This window comes from Danio aesculapii, chromosome 7, assembly GCF_903798145.1.
Source record: "Danio aesculapii chromosome 7, fDanAes4.1, whole genome shotgun sequence".
NCBI lineage: Eukaryota > Metazoa > Chordata > Actinopteri > Cypriniformes > Danionidae > Danio > Danio aesculapii.
Window position 1 is genome coordinate 52,855,478 of NC_079441.1, and position 21,314 is coordinate 52,876,791.

Here is a 21,314-nt window from a genome sequence, read left to right on the forward strand (position 1 = left end):
GTATGGGAGAATCCCGGCAAAAATGGGAGGGTTTACATGTATGAAGTGAACAGAAAGTGTTTGTGGGGGGAGTGCAAAACATCTTTGCAAGGGAACGAAAAAACTTTAAAATATATTTTCCTATCACTTTGTTTTTTTTTTCTTCCACCCAATTTTTTTTTCTTCTTCCACCTATTATTCCACCACCCAAAAATGAAAAAGCTTTGTAATCATTTTTTTTTATTTTATTTTATTAAGACTTTTAAAAAATTTTACTCAATAACTTCCATTATACTGATAAATAAAACAGAAGCCAATAAAATAACCACATTTTATTGACAGTTTAATTCTATTGAAAGTGAATGAGTTGAGAGGCGTCATTTTACCAGTGTTGACATACATCGCAGTAGCACTACTGCAAGCAGCAGGAACAAGTATACTACAAAGAAATGTCCTGTCGGTGCGTTATTTGAGTGAACTTTGCTGGAGCACATGCAATTCTTGCATATACAACTCTATAGTTACCACACATTAATGAAATATCCACAGAGAGGAATATTGAACTATGTGTATGGATGTTTCCTAGTGATGGGTTGCAGCTGGAAGGGCATCTGCTGCGTTAAACATATGCTGGTTAAGTTGGCGGTTCATTCAGCTGTATCGACCCCTGATTAATAAAGGAACTAAGCCTAAAAGAAAATGAATATTATTACTGTCTGACAGCCACACACTGCTACATAAACTGACTGTTCTATGGATAGCATAGGAGTCCTTCACATAGGAGCCTCGCATAGGAGCCTTCACAAGTCAGCCCAGTAAAGTATGGGGTGCCTCAAGGATCCCTAGGCCCTATGCCCTTTGCTGTTTACAATATACATGCTACCCCTGGGAGACATTATTAGAAGACATGGGATCAGCTTTCACTGCTATGCAGATGATACTCAATTATATATTTCAACTAAACCTGACGAGATGTCTAAACTGTCTAAGCTAACTAAGTGTATTAAAGATGTTAAAGACTGGATGACCAACAATTACCTTCTCTTAAACTCAGACAAAACAGAATTATTACTTATTGGGCCTAAATCCTGTACACAGCAGATCTCACAACTCGACCTACAATTAGAGGGATACAAAGTTAGCGTTAGCTCTAGTATAAAAGATCTGGGTGTCGTATTAGACAGCAATTTAACTTTTGAAAATCATATATCCCATGTCACAAAAACTGCTTTCTTTCATCTGAGAAATATCGCTAAGTTACGAAGCATGCTATCCATCTCAGATGCAGAAAAGCTAGTCCATGCTTTTATGACTTCTAGGCTGGACTACTTTTCTGGCTTCCCAGCATCCTCTATTAACAAACTTCAATTAGTACAAAATGCAGCAGCCAGAGTTCTTACAAGGTCTAGAAAATTTGATCACATCACCCTAATTTTATCCTACTTACACTGGCTGCCTGTTAAGTTTCGTATTGAATTTAAAATATTGCTTCTTACATATAAAGCTTTAAATAATCTAGCTCCTGTTTATCTAACCAACCTTCTGTCTCGCTACAATCCAACTCGCTCTTTAAGGTCTCAAAACTCAGGGCTTCTGGTAGTACCTAGAATAGCAAAGTCGAGTAAAGGAGGTAGAGCCCTCATAATCACTGTAGAGCTGCGCATCGTTGGATTTGCTCTTCAGTGTTTGGACACTCAGTAGTGATTTTTAAACCACACTGAACTGAGCTAAACTGAACTGAACTTAAACACTACAAACTGAACTACACTGTTTCAATTTACTATGACTTTTTATGTGAAGCTGCTTTGACACAATCTACATTGTAAAAGTGCTACACAAATAAAGGTGAATTGAATTGAATTGAGTGGCGACAATGCCTGTAATGAAAAGGAAGTAAATCCCACCATTTTTATATTTATTTTAAAGTGTTTTCATGCCTAAATAAATTGAAAGCACAGAACAGATTCACATTAAAAAGCAAGGGGTGTACCCTGGTGGTTCGGCTGTATGGGTTGCGTATAGGGAGGATCGGTTCTTTGATGTTTATTGCCACCCTTCATAGAAAGATTAAAAATATGGGAGAAATACAGGAAAATACCTTTACAGCATGATAGCATAGAAGGTAGAACTGTAAAATACGGGAGAATTTAAGGAAAACGGGAGGGTTGACAGGTATGGTTGTCCGTATCCAGTGTAAAAGCCTCTTGAGACTGTGTAGTGACTATACAGCTGGAGGGAGAGTGAAACCAACGCGCTGAACACTGTTAAACAGTGCGGTGCAGCATTTTTCTTTTGTCCTAAAATCCAAAAATGCCATTGTGGGCCAATAATTTTTAGCTGCCGAAAAATTGATGCATGCTTGTTTAGAAATATCCTTATTTATTTCTTTCTTTCTTCCATTCCAAGTGCACAGAGAAGAAAGAAAGAAAGAAACAAACAAACAAAAGAAAGAAAGAAAGAATGAAACGAAAGAAAGAAAGAAAGAAAGAAAGAAACGAAAGAAAGAAAGAAAGAAAGAAAGAAAGAAAGAAAGAAAGAAAGAAAGAAAGAAAGAAAGAAAGAAAGAAAGAAAGAAAGAAAGAAACGAAAGAAAGAGAATATTTTACATGAAAATACTATTTCAGTTTCAGTATGGACTGTATAGACTTATCCTATGGATCTGTCACGTGCTGAACAAATGAGCAGAAGACTCAAAAGGTGAACTAATCATTTCTGTTTCTGTTATAGATTCAGCCTTTAGAGATTTAACATGACAAAAGAATGAACAACTCTGCATTGAAGACTTGGGAGGTGAAGTGAACAAACGAGACAGCATAGCCTGAAGACCCAGCTAAGTTATGAATAATTCATTTCTTATAATTTGGCCTTGGCTGCAATACAGTTTTGACTTGCTTGAAAGGTGAGCAACGTTTGGTCAAATAGATACAGTACGTGGGAGATTTTCCCTATTAGTATAACATTTTAAATATATTCTACTGAAATGAATAAAATTATAAAAAAAAAGATGAAATAAATAATTCATTCTATGGTTTAATTCACTGTGTAAATTAAGTTGTTTTTGTAATTAATATGTCAAATTTACTAGCATTCGTTAGAATTATTTTTTTTCTGTCTCCCAGGTAGTAAAGACTCCATATCAAGAGTGTGCTCTGAATTAAATATATATAAAAAATAATAATTACAGTAAATACATAGAATATTAATATTATTATCATTATGTTGTCTGTAATAACAGTTTAAAACACATCAAAGTAATAATAATATTTTATATTAAAAGGAATATTTTCAAATTCAAATGCATACACAAAGTGCATTGCAAATTTATTTAATATTTAATACATCATAGTCAAAGATTCTTAATATGAAGTGGGTCTCTGTCTATGAAGTTTTTTGCACATTTTCTGCTTTTTTAGCAAAGTTTTAGTCCACTTTATTTAGGACAGTTTAGGATTAAAGAGGTTAGAGTTAGATTTTAATTTAGGGGTTTGATTTAGGGGTGAAACAAACATTAATAAAGTTAACTATGTAACTATAAATGTTAATTAACTGCAAGTAAAGGTTAAAACATTCACTGATGCCCCAGAAGGAAACAAAGAGCCACACTTTTGAACAAAATGAAAAATTACAAATATTTCTTTTTTCTTTGAAAGATATGCATTTTTCCATTTAGAAGAAACTAAAAATACTTGCATGTTTACCAGAAGTCAATTTACCTTTTTTCACCCCCCAAGTTTTCACCCCCTTGCTCTTAATGTATTGTGTTTAATTGTGGAGCATTTGTGATTATTCATTCATTCATTCATCCATTCATTCATTCATTCATTCATTCATTCATTCATTCATTCATTTTCTTTTTGGCTTAGTCCCTTTATTAACATGGGATTGCCACAGCGGAATGAACCGCCAACTTATCCAGCATATGTTTCAAGCAGCAGATGCCCTTCCAGCCGCAACCCACCACTGGGAAACATCCATACACACTCACACACACACACGCATACACAGACACACTACAGTCAATTTTAGCATACCCAATTCACCTGTACCACATGTCGTTGGACTTGTGGGGTAAACCGGAGCACCTGGAGGAAAGTCATGCGAACACGGGCGGGGAAAACATGCAAACTCCACACAGAAACGCCAACTGACCCTGCTGAGGCTCGAACCAGCGACCTTCTTGCTGTGAGGCGAACATGCTACCCAACATTTGTGATTATTTGAACAGTTTTACTAGTTGTGTTTGAGTCCCTCATTTATTCTCAGTGTGAAAAGATGGTTCTCAAAATCATACAGTTACTTCTAACTAAGAGCTCAAATACTTCAAAAACGGAAAAATCTCATTTATAAACATAGCGTAGGCACAAAATGGGTAGAAATGTGTGTATACCACTTCCCATGCGAAAGTTTTTCTATAAGCAAAACTTGATGGAAGAATGTTTGCTGCTGTAAAATGATTTTTTGCTACTTATATAAAATGAGTTGAATCAACACAATTACTGAGATTTTTTTGGGGACAACTTAATTGCTTTATGTTCAGTCCACTTAAATTTGTAAAAACAATTCAGTTAACTTAATCGATTTGTGTTTGGACAACCTGAAGGAATTGTGTGGAACCCAGATTTTAATATTGACAACTGAAACAATTTAAATCATCATTAATAAATTAATTAAAATGTATTCTGGTTTATGTTAACATTTAGGAAGGTTTCAATACAAATTCTACAAAATCTTGCAAAATAACATTTTGGTCAGCGCCAATAGCCTAGTGGGGTAAAGTGCGCCAATATATAGCACTGAGGTGCTCACATTGACTCGAGTTCGATTCCCGGCTTGAGGTTCTTTGCCGATCCTTCACCTCTTTCTGCTTCCCATGTATTCCTGTGTCATCTCTACTGTCCTATATAATAAAGGTGTAAACCCCCTAAAAATATATTTTAAAAAATCATTATCTTGTATGAACTGTCTTATTTGCTAGAAGTATTCACATTTTCACAAATTCTGAAATTTTGAAATAATATTTTATAACCTTTATAATAGATTTGTGTGTGTGTGTGTAGCTTGTATTTCTTACATTTTGAGTACCAAATGTCCCCACAAGTATTGCAATACCAGTAAATTTTGACCTCATGGGAAATGACTCATAAATCACACAGAAAGAAGTATTTTGAAAATGGAAAAATGCAGATTGTTTCTGTGAGGGTCTGTTTTAGGGGCAGAGTGATAGAATATACAGTCTGTGCAGGGATGTCCCCATACAGATAGCTGTACAAGTGTGTATGTCTAAAATATTTTTTTGAAAAAAGTGTGATTTTCAAATTTGGTGTATTCAAAGCTAAAGGTTTACCTTCTGAGCACTGAACTCTGGCAGCATGATACAGGTGGCTCCAACCCACAGTGGACACATCAGCTTGTTTACGATGCCATGCACGTGGTGGAGGGGCAACGTGTGCAGGATGACATCATCCTTATGCCATGCCCACTCTGAAACCAAACCCTGGACCTACAAGACAAGAGAAAAAACAAACAGAATTTTCGTAATTGTGTTTTTAAGTTCCACACAACTGAAGCATGGGACAATCACACTGAACACATAGAAACAGGCCAAAGCTATTGTGCTCAAATCGGCAATGGGAATTAATAATAACTGTTGATTTCAAATGGACTGAATGGTGCCCACATGCCCCTCACTGTGTTGTGGCATAAACATGACTGTTTACCACATGCAGCAGGGCTGGTGTATGCACTCACGAATCACGCAGTCCTGAATTAGGTCAAAATGTTTGCTCTAAAACACAATACTGCTGCTTTTGGTGTTATTATTTGTCGGTTATGTAGGTTTGTATCCTGTAATCACACTTTGATTGAAATGCAACTGTCAGACACTAGCGGTTCTTTATATTCAGTCATTAATTCTTTTGTTTTTGCGTGACTGAGCCGGTAGACATCAAAACAGAATATGACATTATGCACAGAACTCAATTCATCTTAGGTGTCACTCCATAGTCTGTGTCATGTATTAAAGTTAAAGCCAAAACTCTCAGCCCTCCTGTGAAATTTGAATTCTTTTTCAAATATTTAAGAATTTTTTTAACACATATTGAAACATAAGTTTAATAAATAATTTTAATTATTTTCCTGTCTTTGCCATGACACTATGAGCTCTATCATACACCAAACTCTATAGGGCGCAAGATGTGTTTGGTGCAATTTGTTGCTATTTTCAGACCAGCGCAACCCTTATTTTCACGTTTTATACCACATTGTTTAATAAATATAAAAACCGCTGCTTAAAAACAAGCTTAGATTTGTCTACCGGTCAGGTTTTGGATCATATGGGGTATAGGACGCGTGCTTGGATATATCTCAGTTGTTTGACCACACTTTGTTATTATTGTTCATTTATTCGTTTGCTGGAAATTAGAACTGAATTTAGAAATAACTTTGAAACAAATCTTTGCACTTAACAAGCAAAATTAAATATGTAGGCTAATGGATGTCTTCAGTGGAGTGCGTACAACACCGCTTCCTTATCCAGGAAAGTAAAGGAGTAAAATAAAGAGTAAATATAAAGAGAAAGAGAAAGTAAAGAGGCTGAATGGAGGAGGCTCGCTCTTTATCCTCACGCTGCAGATGACCTGTTTAACTGTTTTCTTGCAAGTGAAGCGTTCAGTTTTCCCACTTACGAAGTTCGCCATGCAAATAGCAAATGCACCATGGCGTGACACAACTGACTCTTAGAGCAAGGGAATGTGAGATGAGATTCTGATTGGTTTAATGCACGTTATGCTCAAAACACACTCATAACTCATTAAGAGAATAAGCACAACCCTGTTAGACCATGCGCCACTGCACAGAGCGTATTTTTCTATCCTTAAAATAGCAAAAGTGGATTCAGACATGCCCTTAATGTTTTTGTGCCATGCACGTTAGACTTTGCGCCTATATCGTTAAAATAGAGCCCTACATGTTATTTCACAAAATATTTTGCAAGATACTAGTATTTAGCTTTAAGTATCAACTCAAAAGTTTTACTAGGATAATAATTTTAACTAGGAAAGTTGTCATTGTAAAATAGCATATCTTAAAATAACTGTCAAGAAAAGCTGAGGATAAAATTTAAAAGTCATCTTTGGCCAGTCAATCAATCAATCAATCAATCAATCAATCAATCAATCAATCAATCAATCAATCAAAAAAACGTTACCTTTGTTCAATGTGTGTACCATAGCTGCTTTTATTAAATACCATTTTTTATATAAAATAGACTAGCTTTGACATCATGAAAATAAACCATTTTCTCAGCACCCCCACATACAAGTTTTGCACAAATTTTCTCGGCCTTAAGAGAGCTGTACATAGTCTTTTTGTAACACAAGCTCACTTACTTTCCCACAGCCTACATCAATGGTTTAATAAGGGGGTCGCCACAGTGGAATGAACCACCAATTTTTAATGTAACAATCATTCCTAATATCTGAGTGAGTTTATTTGATGAGTATCTATAAACAATTTCCAGAACACATGCATGTTTTTTTTTGCATATGGCAACACCTGCCAATTTTGTGCAAAATGGTTTGGTTTTAACAAGATGTTGAAAATAATTCCCATAAACTGGACACACTAAGGTTACTGTGATTTTAAACAAAATCACAAAAAAAGAATTTACATTAAAGTACTTTTAACACATTTAGAGACCCAAAACATGTATCATCATTTACCTCTTGCTTTCCAAACCAGTGTGACTTTCTATCCCAATGTTTCCCAACCCTGTTCCTGGAGGCACACCAGCAGTTCATATTTTGGATGTCTCCCTTTTCTGACCCATTAACTTCAGGTTTTGGAGTCTCTTCTAATGTTCTGATGAGTTGATTCAGATGTGTTTGATTAGGGAGAGGTTGAAAATGTGAACTGTTGGTGTGCCATCAGGAACAGGGTTGGGAAACACTATTCTATCCAATGCAGAACACAATATAGGTTATTTTAAAAAAAAGAGAAAATATTTTTGGCTTCTATTGACTGATATAATGCAGCATACGTGGAACATCACAATAGGTCACTGCAATGTTGATAAAACTGCCATATGGATTAGTTAAAGGCTTGGAAACATTTTTATACTATATCCTCTGCTCACCAAAGCTGTATTTAATTGATCAAAAATTCAGTATTATTGAACTCCAGCATCATTACTGCAGTCCAGTTCAAATCAATATATTATTAGAATGATTCATGAACCAGCATGTTAATGTATGCTGAAAATTTAGCCCTGAATCACATAAAAAAATGACATTTTAAATTATACAGTTAAAGTCAGAATTATTAGCCCTCCTGAATTATTAGCCCCCCCCGTGTATATATATATATATATATATATATATATATATATATATATATATATATATATATATATATATATATATATATATATATATATATATATATATATATAATTTGTTTAATGGAAAGAAGATTTTTCAACACATTTCTAAACATAATAGTTTTAATAACTCATTTCTAATAACTGATTTATTTTAGCTTTGCCATGATGACAGTAAATAATATTTTACTAGATATTTAGTACTAGTAAAGTGACATTTACAGGATTAACTAGGTTAATTAGGCAAGTTAGGGTAATTAGGCAAATCATTGTCTAACAGTTAGGTTTGTTCTAGACTATCGAAAAAAAATGGCTAATAATTTTGACCTTAAAATGGTTATGAAAAAATTAAAAACTGTTTTAATCTAGCTGAAATAAAACAAATAAGACTTTCTCCAGCATTTAAAATATTATAAGAAATACTGTGAAAAATTCCTTGCTCTGTTAATTACAGCTGAAGTCAGAATTATTAGCCCCCCTGAATTATTAGCCTCCCTGTTTAATTTTTTCCCAATTTTCATTTAATGGATAGAAGATTTTTTCAGCACATTTCTAAACTTAATAGTTTTAATAACTCATTTCTAATAACTGATTTCTTTTATCTTTGCAATGATGACAGTACCTAATATTTGACTAGATATTTTTCAATACACTTCTATACAGCTTAAAGTGACATTTAAAGGTTTAACTAGGTTAATTAGGTTAACTAGGCAGGTTAGGGTAATCAGGCAAGTTATTGTATAATGATGGTTTGTTCTGAAGACTTTCAAAAATTATATATAGCTTAAAGGGGCTAATAATTTTGACCTTAAATTAAAAAAAACAACAACTAAAAACCACTTTTATCCTAGCCGAAATAAAACAAATAAGACTTTCTCCAGAAGAAAAAAATATTATTGGAAATACTGTGAAAATTTCCTTGCTCTGTTAAACATGATTTGGGAAATATTTAAAAAAGAAAAATAATTCAAAGAGGGGCTTATATTTCTGAAAAATAAAAAATAAATAAAAATAAAAATAAAAAAATCACAGGAGGATAATTGTGACTTCAACAGTAGTTGGAATGTTACTTTGAGTCAACCAAGTCAAGTAATACCAAAAATTCTATAAGTTAAGATTTTAAAAATTTCTTTCAAGATTAGGTAAAACATTTCCCTTTGAAAATGTATGGAAGGAGAGTATTTACAGAAGTAGAGTAACATTTACAAAGGCTGGAAGTGGTCAGTTTACTGGTATTTGAGGCATAATTCAACTGGACATTAATTCTTACAATGACTGAGAACACACAGACTGTGAAGTAATATGAAATCTGACAAATAGTACTTTCGGCTCATGATAACAGTGTTTTCGATTCTTGGAGAAGTTCAGTTTGCAGTACATGCTGCTCCACATATATTGTAGCATTTATTTCTAAACACATTTTTGCTATGAGAAATCTTTTTAGAAATAAAATCAGAATCAGAAATCAGAAAGAGCTTTATTGCCAGGTATGTTCACACATACGAGGAATTTGTTTTTCGTAACAGAGCTTCTACAGTGCAACAGAATTACAGAGACAGGACAAAAAACAGAAAATAAATATATAAAAAAATAAAATAAAATAGACGTAGTGAGTGCAAATATACAGATTGACAAGTGTATGTACATGTTTATTACTATATACAACGTTGTATGTGCAGCTGTTATGTGCAAATTGGCATGTAAAGTGTGTTGTTAAATAAGTGTATATGTGTATAAAAGTGTATAGCAAGTAGTGATGTTGGTTTCGCAATTATTATCATCAAGTGTTCATGAGATGGATTGCCTGAGGGAAGAAACTGTTTCTGTGTCGGGCTGTTCTGGTGCGCAGTGCTCTGTAGCGTCGACCAGAAGGTAAAAGTTCAAAGAGGCAGTGTGCTGGGTGTGAGGGGTCCAGAGTGATTTTGGCAGCCCTTCTGCTCGCTCTGGATAAGTACAGTTCTTGTGGAGTAGGAAGGGTTGTACCAGTGATTCGCTCAGCAGTCCGAACTATTCGACGTAGTCTTTGGAGGTCGTATTTAGTAGCTGAGCTAAACCAGACAGTTATTGATATGCAGATGACTGATTCAATGATGGACAAGTAGTACTTCAAGTAGTTATTCAAATTTAAAAAAAATGTAAATTTTAAATAAATTTAACTTTAAACAAGAGCTCTAAGGTTTAAGGTTTAAATAATATAAAATAAATGTTGCTGTGATTTATTATTATTATCATTATTCATTAATTAGCTGGTAGTGGTAATGTTATGGCGTGGATATTTTCTTGGCACACTTTGGGCCCATTAGTACCAATTGAGCACCGTGTCAACGCCACAGCCTACCTGAGCATTGTTGCGGGCCATCCCTTTATGATTACAGTGAACCCATTTTCTGATTGCTACTTCCAGCAGGATAACTTGCCATGTCACAAAGTGTGAATCATCTCAGACTGGTTTCTTGAACATGACAATGAGTTCGCTGTACTCAAATGGCCTCCACAGTCACCAGATAATGCTATCATGTCAATATGGACCACAATCTCTGAAGAATATTTCCAGTACCTTGTTGAATCTTTGTCACTAAGGATTAAGGCAGGTGAGTGTATTAAATATAATAATGGTATTAATCATCCATTCATTCATTTTCTTTGCGGCTTAGTCCCTTTATTAATCGGGGGTCGCCACAGCGAAATGAACAGCCAACTTATCCAGCGGATGCCCTTCCAGCTGCAACCCATCACTGGGAAACACCCATACACACTCATTCACACACATACACTACGGAAAATTTAGTTTACCCAATTCAGTTACAGCGCATGTCTTCGGACTGTGGGGGAAATCGAAGCACCCGGAGGAAACCCACGCGAACACGGGGAGAACATGCAAACTTCACACAGAAATGCCAACTGACCCAGCCTAGGCTCGAACCAGCGACCTTCTTGCTGTGAGGTGATTGTGCTACCCACTGCGCCACCGTGATTCCATAATAAAATATAATTACAATAATAATAATAATAATCATGATAATGGTAATAATAATAATAAGAATAATAATAAACAATAAAACCACCACAACAACAATAGTAAAATATAATAATAATAATAATGATAATAATAATAATAATAATAATAATAAAAAACAATAAAACCACCACCACAACAAAAACAACAACAATAATATATAATTACAATATTAATAATAAAATATAATAACAACAACAACAAATAAAATCCCAAGAAGACGAAGAAGAAAAATATAAAAATGTACTATTACTACAACTACTACTAATAATTATAATAATAATAATAATAATATTAATGTTAATAGTAACAATAATTATAATGATATTAATAAACATAATAATGATGTTGATAATGATAATAATATTATAAATAATATTGATAATAATAATAATAATAATAATATAGTTAATAGTAATAATATTTATGATAATAATAATTATTATTATAATTACAGTAATAATAATTAATAATAATAATAATAATAAAACCACAAGAAGAAGAAAAATATAAAATTATAATACTAATAATATTAATAATCATAATAAAATAGTAATAACAATAAAAAATTTTAATTGCAATAGTGTCCCCCAATTTACTCTGCCTGTTTCTAATGAAATAAAGCAGTTCCTCTCATTATACACTTTTTTTTAAATAACCATGAGGTCCTGAAAAGTGCTATGCAAAATTAAAGCATTACTATGCTAATACAGAATAAATACATATTCACCATGGCCTGCAGGCTGCTGTGGGTGTGGAGCACTCCTTTCGGTCTGCCCGTGGTGCCACTGGTATAGATGAGCATGGCTGGCCTCTCTGCCCAGTCTGAGATCGTGTCCTCGGGCAGTGTCTGTGTGTCCTCAGACCGGCTGGACGTGGCGGGAAGCTGTAGGCAAGGCAGCCCTAGCTTCTGGGCCAGGGGCTCAAGGGTATCCACAAAAGATTGTCCGGCTACCAGCAGCGAGCTCTGGGAGTCTGAAATTACATATTCCAGCTCACTCGGAGGATGCTTCCTGTAGAGGGGCACAGCAATGCCACCACACATCCAGGACGCCCACTGCGCCACAGTGTAGGATGCATCATTGGCACAGAGGAATGAGATGCGCTTGCCCTGCAGGTCTCCTGATTGGCAGGTGAGTGCTTTGGTGATGAGTCCTGCCAGGCTTTTGCTGTTTTTGTAGAGGGAGCGGTAGGTGTGGCTCCCACTGTGATCCGTAATGGCCACCTTGTCTCCATAAGCAGGAGCTCTGGAGAAAACGGGAGCAACTTTTGCACCAGCTGGAGAGTTACTGAGGTCGGAGGAGGCGAATGTTCTTTGCTGTACGTTTCCCAAAAGCCATTTCAGGGCTCTTCTGCTGCCTCTAAGGTGAGAGCATGTTGAAGAGCAACTCCCAACAAACACCGTGTGGAAGAACAGCATGGTGGAGGAATGATCAGGAGTTGACTGCAAACGTTGCCATCTGTCTAAACTTAAGAACAAAATGAAATAAAAGCAAATGTTAATGCTTATACTGGCACTCTTTATCATATTGTACGAACTGTTATAACAGAAAACAAAACATGCATATTTAATTTTAAACAATCTTTAAAATAAAAACGACATGAAAGACGTCAATTTCACAAATAAAAAAGTATATCAATTATTATTATTATTATTATTATTATTATTGCAACTCTTTATCATATTGAACAAATGAACACATGCATATTTAATTTTAAACAATCTTTAAAATAAATTTGAAATGAAATATGCCAATTTCACAAATAAAAAGTATATAAAATATTATTCTTATTCTTATCATTACTACTACTACAACGATTATTATTATTATTATTATTATTATTGGCACTCTTTATCATATTGCACCTACTTTTATGTCAGTTAGCAACACATGCATATCTAATTTTAAACAATCTTTAAAATAAAACTGACATGAAAAATGTTAATTTCACAAATAAAATATATAAAATATGTTATTATTTTTATTATTATTAATGGCACTCTTTCATATTGTACCTACTTTTATGTCAGAAAACAACACATGCATATTTAATTTTAAACAATGTTTAAAATAAGATTGACAAGAAAAATTTAAATTTCACAAATAAAAGTACATAAAATATGTTGTTGTTGTTATTATTATTGATATTATTATTGGCACTTGGCAGTTCATTCCTCTGTGGCGACCCCTGATTAATAAAGGAACTAAGCCGAAAATGAATGAATGAATGAATGAATGAATGAATGAATGAATGAATAAATGAATAAATGAATGAATTATTGGCACTCTTTATCATATTGTACCTACCTTTATATCAAAAGACAACACATGCATATTTAATTCTAAACAATCCTTAAAATAGATTTGACATGAAAGATTTGACATCAATTTCACAAATAAAAGTACATAAAATATGCTGTTGTTGTTATTAAATTGTCAATAATAATTAATCTTAATAATAATACTTTGATTTATTGGCCAAAAAGCTATTTGTTTTGAAATATTACTTACCTACAAGGTTTTTTTGTTTTTTGTTTTTACTGAATTACACTCTTTCAACATTTAATGAATGAAGGTGAAAAGTTAATAATTAAAAAAACATAAAAAAAAAAAAACTTACAATAAGCTTGCATTAGTTAAATGTTATTTCTTGTATTAATTTTATTGCGTACAGTAATTGCAGTATTTATTTATCTTTCTTAATGTTAATTAATGAAACTAAAGTTGTTCATTCTCAGTTTACGTTAACTCATGGTGTATTAACTAATGTTAACAAGCAGGAATTTGCATTGTAGTAATGCATTAGTAAATGCTGACCTATGATTTGGCCCACACGGAATCTGTGTGCATAGAATTTCGCAGATTTTTAGCCCGTCGTTGATTCTGTTTATTTACTTGTGTAAATGTGTGTATATTTATATTACGTTGTTTAATTTAATTTCAGTAATATTATTGACTAATATGAAAATATTAATTTGATTTATTTACATTAGTTTGTAAAGTAATATTTTCTGTCTTTAAGTAGATTTGTTATATGAGAGACTTGATTTGTTTACCAAATAAGTGGATCTTATTGGATTTGCATTGTAAACATTAAATGAAAGTTAAAAAGGTATTATTTTTTATTTCATAAGTTTTTAGTTATGATACTCCCAAAATCATTCTCCATAAATCCACAGTTTTTAACAAAATTCTAACCAGAAATAGAAAAAAATGTCTGCAGATTTTGCCTGACCCTACCTATCATTAATAAATGCTGCACAAGCATTGTTCATTATTAGTTCTTGTTAGTACATGAACTATAATTAACTTATAAAACCTTATTGTACAGTGACCAACATTATAAACATGATAATGTCAAGGTTTTCGCTGTCTCTATAAAACTCCACAAATAAAATGTATATAAACAAAACAGACATTTATTCATCTACTTGCACATCTTGCATCCTGTGAATCTGCCACTCATAAAATTTGTATGACTTTTAATTTTTTTTTTTTTTAAACCCCTTTCCTTTACTTATTGTCATTATTTAAACGTGTCTAAGAAACACACTTATGATGGAAAATAACTGGTTAGTACATTGTCCTTTATTGTCCATTCATTCGTTCATTATTTTTCACAGTAAGAACTGGTGAAGATTGCTTGGGTCTTTCAAAGTCAATCTCAAAACAAAAGTTATTCATTTAGTCTCCATACAAGGCGTTATTCCACGTTTCTTACTCTTCTAAATAGTCCTTTTCGTGAACAGCTTGAAAGTTAGTCTTTATTGTGTTTTTTCTGAGGTAATACTACGTATAAAATCATACCAGAATTCTAAGACTATCACCAAACATGCATAGAGTGAAACGTTTCTTACCAAATGTCAGACTGGATGCGGTGCACCGTTTGAATGCACCCGTGTGGAAATCGATGCTAGGCGGAACCTTCATTTACGATTTATTGACTCGGACTTTGCCCTTGTGTGATAATATTGAACATTGTCTTCAGATGTTATGTTAGCGTTTACCCTAAGTGAGACTAGAATTAAGTAAAAAAGGGTAAGTCAAATTTGTTTTCATGAGACAAATCTTGATTGAAGAATAATTTGTTTTAATGATGTGGATATCACCAAATAGAAATGTGGCCTTTCGTTCTCTAGGTCCATAGCTATAGTAAATATGTAAGTAATAACAACAACGTCATACAATATATGAAAAAATAACAATATAGTTTTAAATAAAATGTATATATATATATATATATATATATATATATATATATATATATATATATATATATATATATATATATATATATATATATATATAAATTTTTGCTCAAACATCAAAAGTTTCATAAAAATAGAGCGAAAATATTCGAGACAGCCATACAGATGGACTGACGTTGGTGAGTCTGGACATCTAAGCATGTATTTTGCCATCGCACTGTTCTCACCCAAGCTTCATCATGCCAACTGGTTTTGGCATCAGCTCACAGCACGGGCACACTTAGCCACCAGCTGGCAGTCGCGGGCCTCAAATAAGAATTGTTCAGACATGGCACTCATTCAAAAAGTTCTCACTTCCCTAAACCCCTCCGTGGTAAATAGGGATGGCATATTCCTGCAAATTGAAAGCTTTGTCTCAGAATCTCCCCTCCAGTTTGAGAAGTAGTATCGTCAACGAACGATTCATTCACAACCACAGAAAGAGCTGGAAGCGAGGGAACCCTCCTCAGAGCTTGACAGAACATTGATTCTCAACGCTTTGTATTGCATGAAGATGTTTTAATGGAACATCCTTATTTTATGAGGGATTGCGTGCTTTTTTTGTGGCTTGGATTCAGGCATGTTCTTGGTAAACATTTTGAAATTCCTGCTGCTCTACAAGCATGTCCGATTGGATTGGAAAGAAGAAGGAAGGTTGACCAAAGAGCAGAAGGCAATCCGGTGAGCATATTTTTGATGCGCGGCTACGATGGCTGTCCGCCAACCCTGCATTTTCTCAGTCATGGTGTTAGCAGGTAACATGTCCGGCAGTGGGCGCCAGCATCCCATTCGGTTGGCTCAGGATTCGCTAAAAACTACAGGAGAAGAGAGTAGCCCCCTCTTTTCCGAAAAATTAGAAGAGTGAGCGGGGAACGGAAATCAAGGGGTGTTCCAAAAACATGTGTCAGGTTGGCACCAGATGAGAATGCCTTGGCAAGCGCCTCACTCTCCCCCTCTTGCCCCTCTTAGAACACATGGCACGTTGACGGCGGCATCTGGCTGCGTTGACTCTCAGCAGCTGCGCTTTGTCTATGCCAGTTGGGATGCTTGGCACTGCCACTTCATCAACTACCTGTGGCTTCTCCTGGGCGCGGAGCGGGCGATGAATTATTTGGTGCTGCAGCTGCAAACTTGACTTCCTTCCAAGAGATACAGTTGTGTAAACACATGCTAGACTCGTGGCACACACAAACAAATGCTTTGCATACTTGGAAGACTTGTGCACAGGAGGAGAGCTCTGCATCTGGGCTTAGTTGATTCAACGCTGGGCATCAGGTCTCTGGAGGAAGTTCACAGCATTATCACATGGAAACCTTTATACTCTGTTACACAAGAATGTTCAGGAAGCTGTGTTTTGAGAATATTCCATGAATAAGTATTACATAACAAGCTTTGAGGAGTATGACTAATATATTACAGAAAGATCCCAATTTCTTGGATTATTCCATTTGAGTTCACCATGGTGCTCTGTTGGGTCCTTTTTGTTTCCATTTTAGTCTATAACATTTGTCGTATTGAAGGAAACACAGGATTACTCTGAACTTCGAACTCTTAAAATACACACCATGAAGTCTTCCAATGTCTTATCAGCTAGGATATTCCCCAAGACTGCAGTTCAGCACATATCAACACTCTAAGGCAGTTACAAGCTTTCCTCATCTAGAAAGTGTCATTTGGTCTCTTTAGGGTGACTGTCATGTTCTTTAAATTTTGCAAAAGATGTACAACCTCCAGAGAATCTCAGACATTGCTGCCTTTTAATAAAACAACGAACTGTGCTATATTTGAAAGGGACAGGGAGGATGTACTTGCATCAGAGTGGAGCAGCTAAGGCAACATCAAGCAGCACTTTTGACAAAAACATGTCAGGCTTTGTTTTTTTTAAAGTGAACTAGACATCCATTATGTTCTAAGCCCTGCCATCCTCAGAGCTACCCGACCCAGATTGGATTGAATTTTCTTTACACATTTTTTTTCTCCAAAGGAGACAGATTATATCTGTCAAGATTCAAAGACAGCAGTCCTTTTTTTTGTTCAGCTTCTGGTGACCCACTGGGAGTTTGGCTCCATCTGTGCCAGCCTGACCCAGTTTAGCCCACGGCCACGTCCAACTGTTCCATGTCCTGAGCATATGTGCAGTTGCAGGGGGATAAGCGATCCTCACCACGCGGGATGGGGAAAACCAAGCTGCAGACATGACACTGGACCTGACTCCAGTCTGCCCTCTTCCCAGAGCATATGTTAGGAACAGAGCTGGCCTTCAGCATCCATACACTGGAGTTATTCTGCTTTGAAAACTGGCATAGCATAGACATTGTCTGTGTGTTTGTATTTGAGTGTGTACCTGATATTCTCTATGTTATATCTGGTAAGGACACAGTGGTAAATTTAGTCAGAATAATGATTTAAAGGAATAGTTCAGCCAAAACTGTAAAGTCTGTCATGTCTGTTTGATTTGAGTGTGTACTTGATATTTCTTGCATTATATCTGGTTACGACACAGTGGTAAATTTTGTCCAAGTAATCCCAGCAGGCACAGGATATCAACATGATGTCAGATTGACATTGTACCTGACATTTTATTTGGAAATAAAAATTGGGTTGACATCAAAACCCAACATCAGGCCGACGTCAATGTCCAACATCAATCAGACTTTGCAGTTTGGTTACTTTCAAACACTATCTAAAATCAAACAAATAATAATGTCTAATGAAGTTACAGCTCGAAGTCATGCAGACGATATACAATATGACCAGTGGTGGAAAGAGTACTGAAAAATCATACTCAAGTAAAAGTACCAGAGTGCAAGTAGAGTAAAATTATCTGTTGTAAATATTACTCAAAGTATGAGTAAAAAGTAGACCCTTTTAAAAGTACTCAAGAGTAGTGAGTATTATGCTGTAAAAAGCTGATGCTTTTACATGTAATTTGTGAATGTGTGTAAACGTAACATTTTGTAGTGCATTTAGTTATTGCCCAGAAGGCACACAACGTCATAAGACGTTGATATTAGGTTAGATTTAGGTTGTGATGTCAGACAACCAAAACTCAATGTCTAGTTAGCGTCTAAGGACAACATTTTTTTGATGTCCAATAACAACGTCAAATGATATTGCTATTTGGTTGATTTTAGGTTGTCAGAAAGTGACCAAAATCCAACGTCAATTCAACATCTTAAACCAACGTCATATTGATGTCAAATACTGACATTTATTCGTCAGGTATTGCAATCAAAATATAACGTCTGATAGACGTCATTGTGGTAACGTCCACACAACATCAAGCTGTAACATCATTAGACGTTGATATAAGGTTGATTTTTAGGTTGGACATTGGACATTGACGTCGGCCTGACGTTGAATTCTGACGTCAATCCGATTTTCATTTCCAAACAAAATGCAACGTCCCTACGATGCTGGGGTACAGCGTCGATCTGACGTTATGTTGACGTCTTGTGCCTGCTGGGTGTTTAAGGCCATTTCGCTCATTAGACAGTAAACATCCGTCATCTTCTCATCAGTGACATGCATCTAAACAGTCTCTCGTCAATGCGTGTAAAGGTTTTGGACATCGTCTTGGACAGTTTTAATGCTTTCAAAGAGTTTGCTGCAATTACAAATCACCAATGTCTTAAGGTAGTTCATTATGATGCAATTTACCTTCTATGTGAGATTTGATTTGACAGAAATCACAGGACTGATTTTTCTGACCCACCATAGACAAGACAAAAAAAAGTAGTGACTGCAGGTTGAGGGAAAGTAGTGGAGTAAAAGTACAGATACTGCACTATAAATGTACTCAAGGGAAAGTAAAAGTACACATTTTTTAAATTACTTGGTAAATTACAATTCCTGAGAAAAACTACTCAATTACAGTAGTTTGAGTATTTGTAATTAGTTACTTTACACTACTAAATATGACGTCTATCCGACATTGGATTTTGGTCGCCATACCTGATGAATAAATGTTAGTATTTGACGTCAATATGTTGTTGGTTTAGAATGTTAGCTTGACACCACAAACTACGATCAACCTTATATCAAATTCATGTAATGTTGTGAAAATAACATTGTCCTTAGATGCTGGCGACCCAAATCTAACCTAATATTAACGTCTTATGATGTTGTGTGTCTGCTGGGAGGATTTAAAGGCATAGTTTACAGAAAACTGAAATGTCTGTTATCATTTACTCACCGTTCACTTGTTCCAAACCTGTTTGAGTTTCTTTCTTCTGTTGAACACAAAAGAAGCTGGAAACTATAGAGGTCAATGGTTCCTGGTTTTCTTCAATTAACATTTTTTAGTGTTCAGCAAAATAAAGAAACTCATGAAGGTTTGGAATGACTTGAGAATAAGTAAATAGTGTGTATATTTTCATTTTGGGTGAACAATACGTTGAAAGAAAAAAATGAAGCTTAAACCCTGCTTATAAATGAGGCCCTGGAATCTGACCAGGTACAGTCAAAATGTAGGTCCCAATTTCATAAGGAATTAGGCTTTCATTCAGAGATGAAGGAATTTGTACATAAAACACAAATTACTATACTGTACGTTTGGGCCAGGCAACAGACCTCTAGAATTATCTGCATTAGCTAGCCCAGATGGAGAGGAAGGAGCAGGGCTTCCCCAATAACCAGGGCAGTGGAAGTGGAAGCTGGCACTATTGGCAGCCAAGCAGATGTGTGGACAGTATCGGTGCCCAAAGCTTGTGCCTACTGGGAGCAGAGTGTGAGATGCGCATATGGGGCCCCATGCTGGTGTTCAGCTGATGCAGCAAGATGGAAATGACAAAAACAGTTCTCAGTCAGGCTGCGGCTCATTTACTGTTTTCAATACAATATGAAATTTGAAACAAGCTAGTGTATTTGTGCAAAACAAAATTTTATTTGTGCCTGTTATAAAATTACTCCTACAGTACAGCCCTAGAGTTATGTGTAATCATTAAAGTTGTCATAAATCACTGCTGGCTATGTAAATCTGAATATTAAGGTGCATGTACAGCTGCTAACAGTGTGCTTTGGAGCTTAAATGTTTGTTCTGGGCTTTTATTTGTCGGAAGAACAAGATATTTTGTTTCAATCCAACCCAGTGATTCAACTGATTCAGTAACAAGTTTGATCTCACTGGTTTTACCTTGTCCTCCTGATTTCTTTGCTCAGAAAAAAATGTGGTTCTGAATATTGATTTGTTTACATCAACATGTAAACATAAACACAAACATATATTGTTTTATTTGCTTTTGCTTTTATATATCACACACTTACTGCAAATAAATTATTGCATTTGATGCAAAGCCATTATTAATTTTCTTTTCTGCTTAGTCCCTTTATTAATCTGGGGTGGCCACAGCGGAGTGAACTGCCAACTTATCCAGAATATGTTTTATGCTGTGGATGCCCTTCCAGCCGCAATCACCCATCACTGGGAAATGCAAAGCCATTATATATATTAATATGCTATTTCTCGTTTTTTACTATAATGCCTGTGATCTAAAGCTTGAAAAGATAATCAAAAGCAGTTTATCTGTGATTTAGGGCAGTTTAAGACTTACTCTGAACAATAAGCATGAACAGTTACCATGAACTTTACCTCACAAATTTGAAGCAGATTTTATATTGTATTTCACTAATGCTCTAGTGTGAACCTTTCAAAAGTTGTAATTACACGTTATAACAACACTTAGCGCAAGCTCTGT

At 35.0% G+C, this 21,314-nt stretch overlaps 1 protein-coding gene across 3 annotated transcripts in view; it reads right to left on the minus strand.

The window, feature by feature from the left end:
• The window catches only part of acsf3 (acyl-CoA synthetase family member 3), a 103,409-nt gene extending 88,129 nt beyond the window's left edge, over positions 1–15,280 (minus strand). Inside the window, exons 1-3 of one of the 3 annotated variants that reach the window (XM_056462157.1) lie at positions 15,229–15,280; positions 12,100–12,838; positions 5,324–5,479 (exon numbers count right to left, since the gene is read on the minus strand). In XM_056462157.1, coding sequence (XP_056318132.1) covers positions 5,324–5,479; positions 12,100–12,789 — 846 coding nt within the window. In that variant the 5' untranslated portion in view covers positions 12,790–12,838; positions 15,229–15,280. Of the gene's footprint in view, positions 1–5,323; positions 5,480–12,099; positions 12,839–15,092; positions 15,191–15,228 lie in introns of those variants that run through there. The other 2 variants (XM_056462158.1, XM_056462159.1) reach the window with 2 other exon arrangements.
• Positions 15,281–21,314: the final 6,034 nt, after the last annotated feature.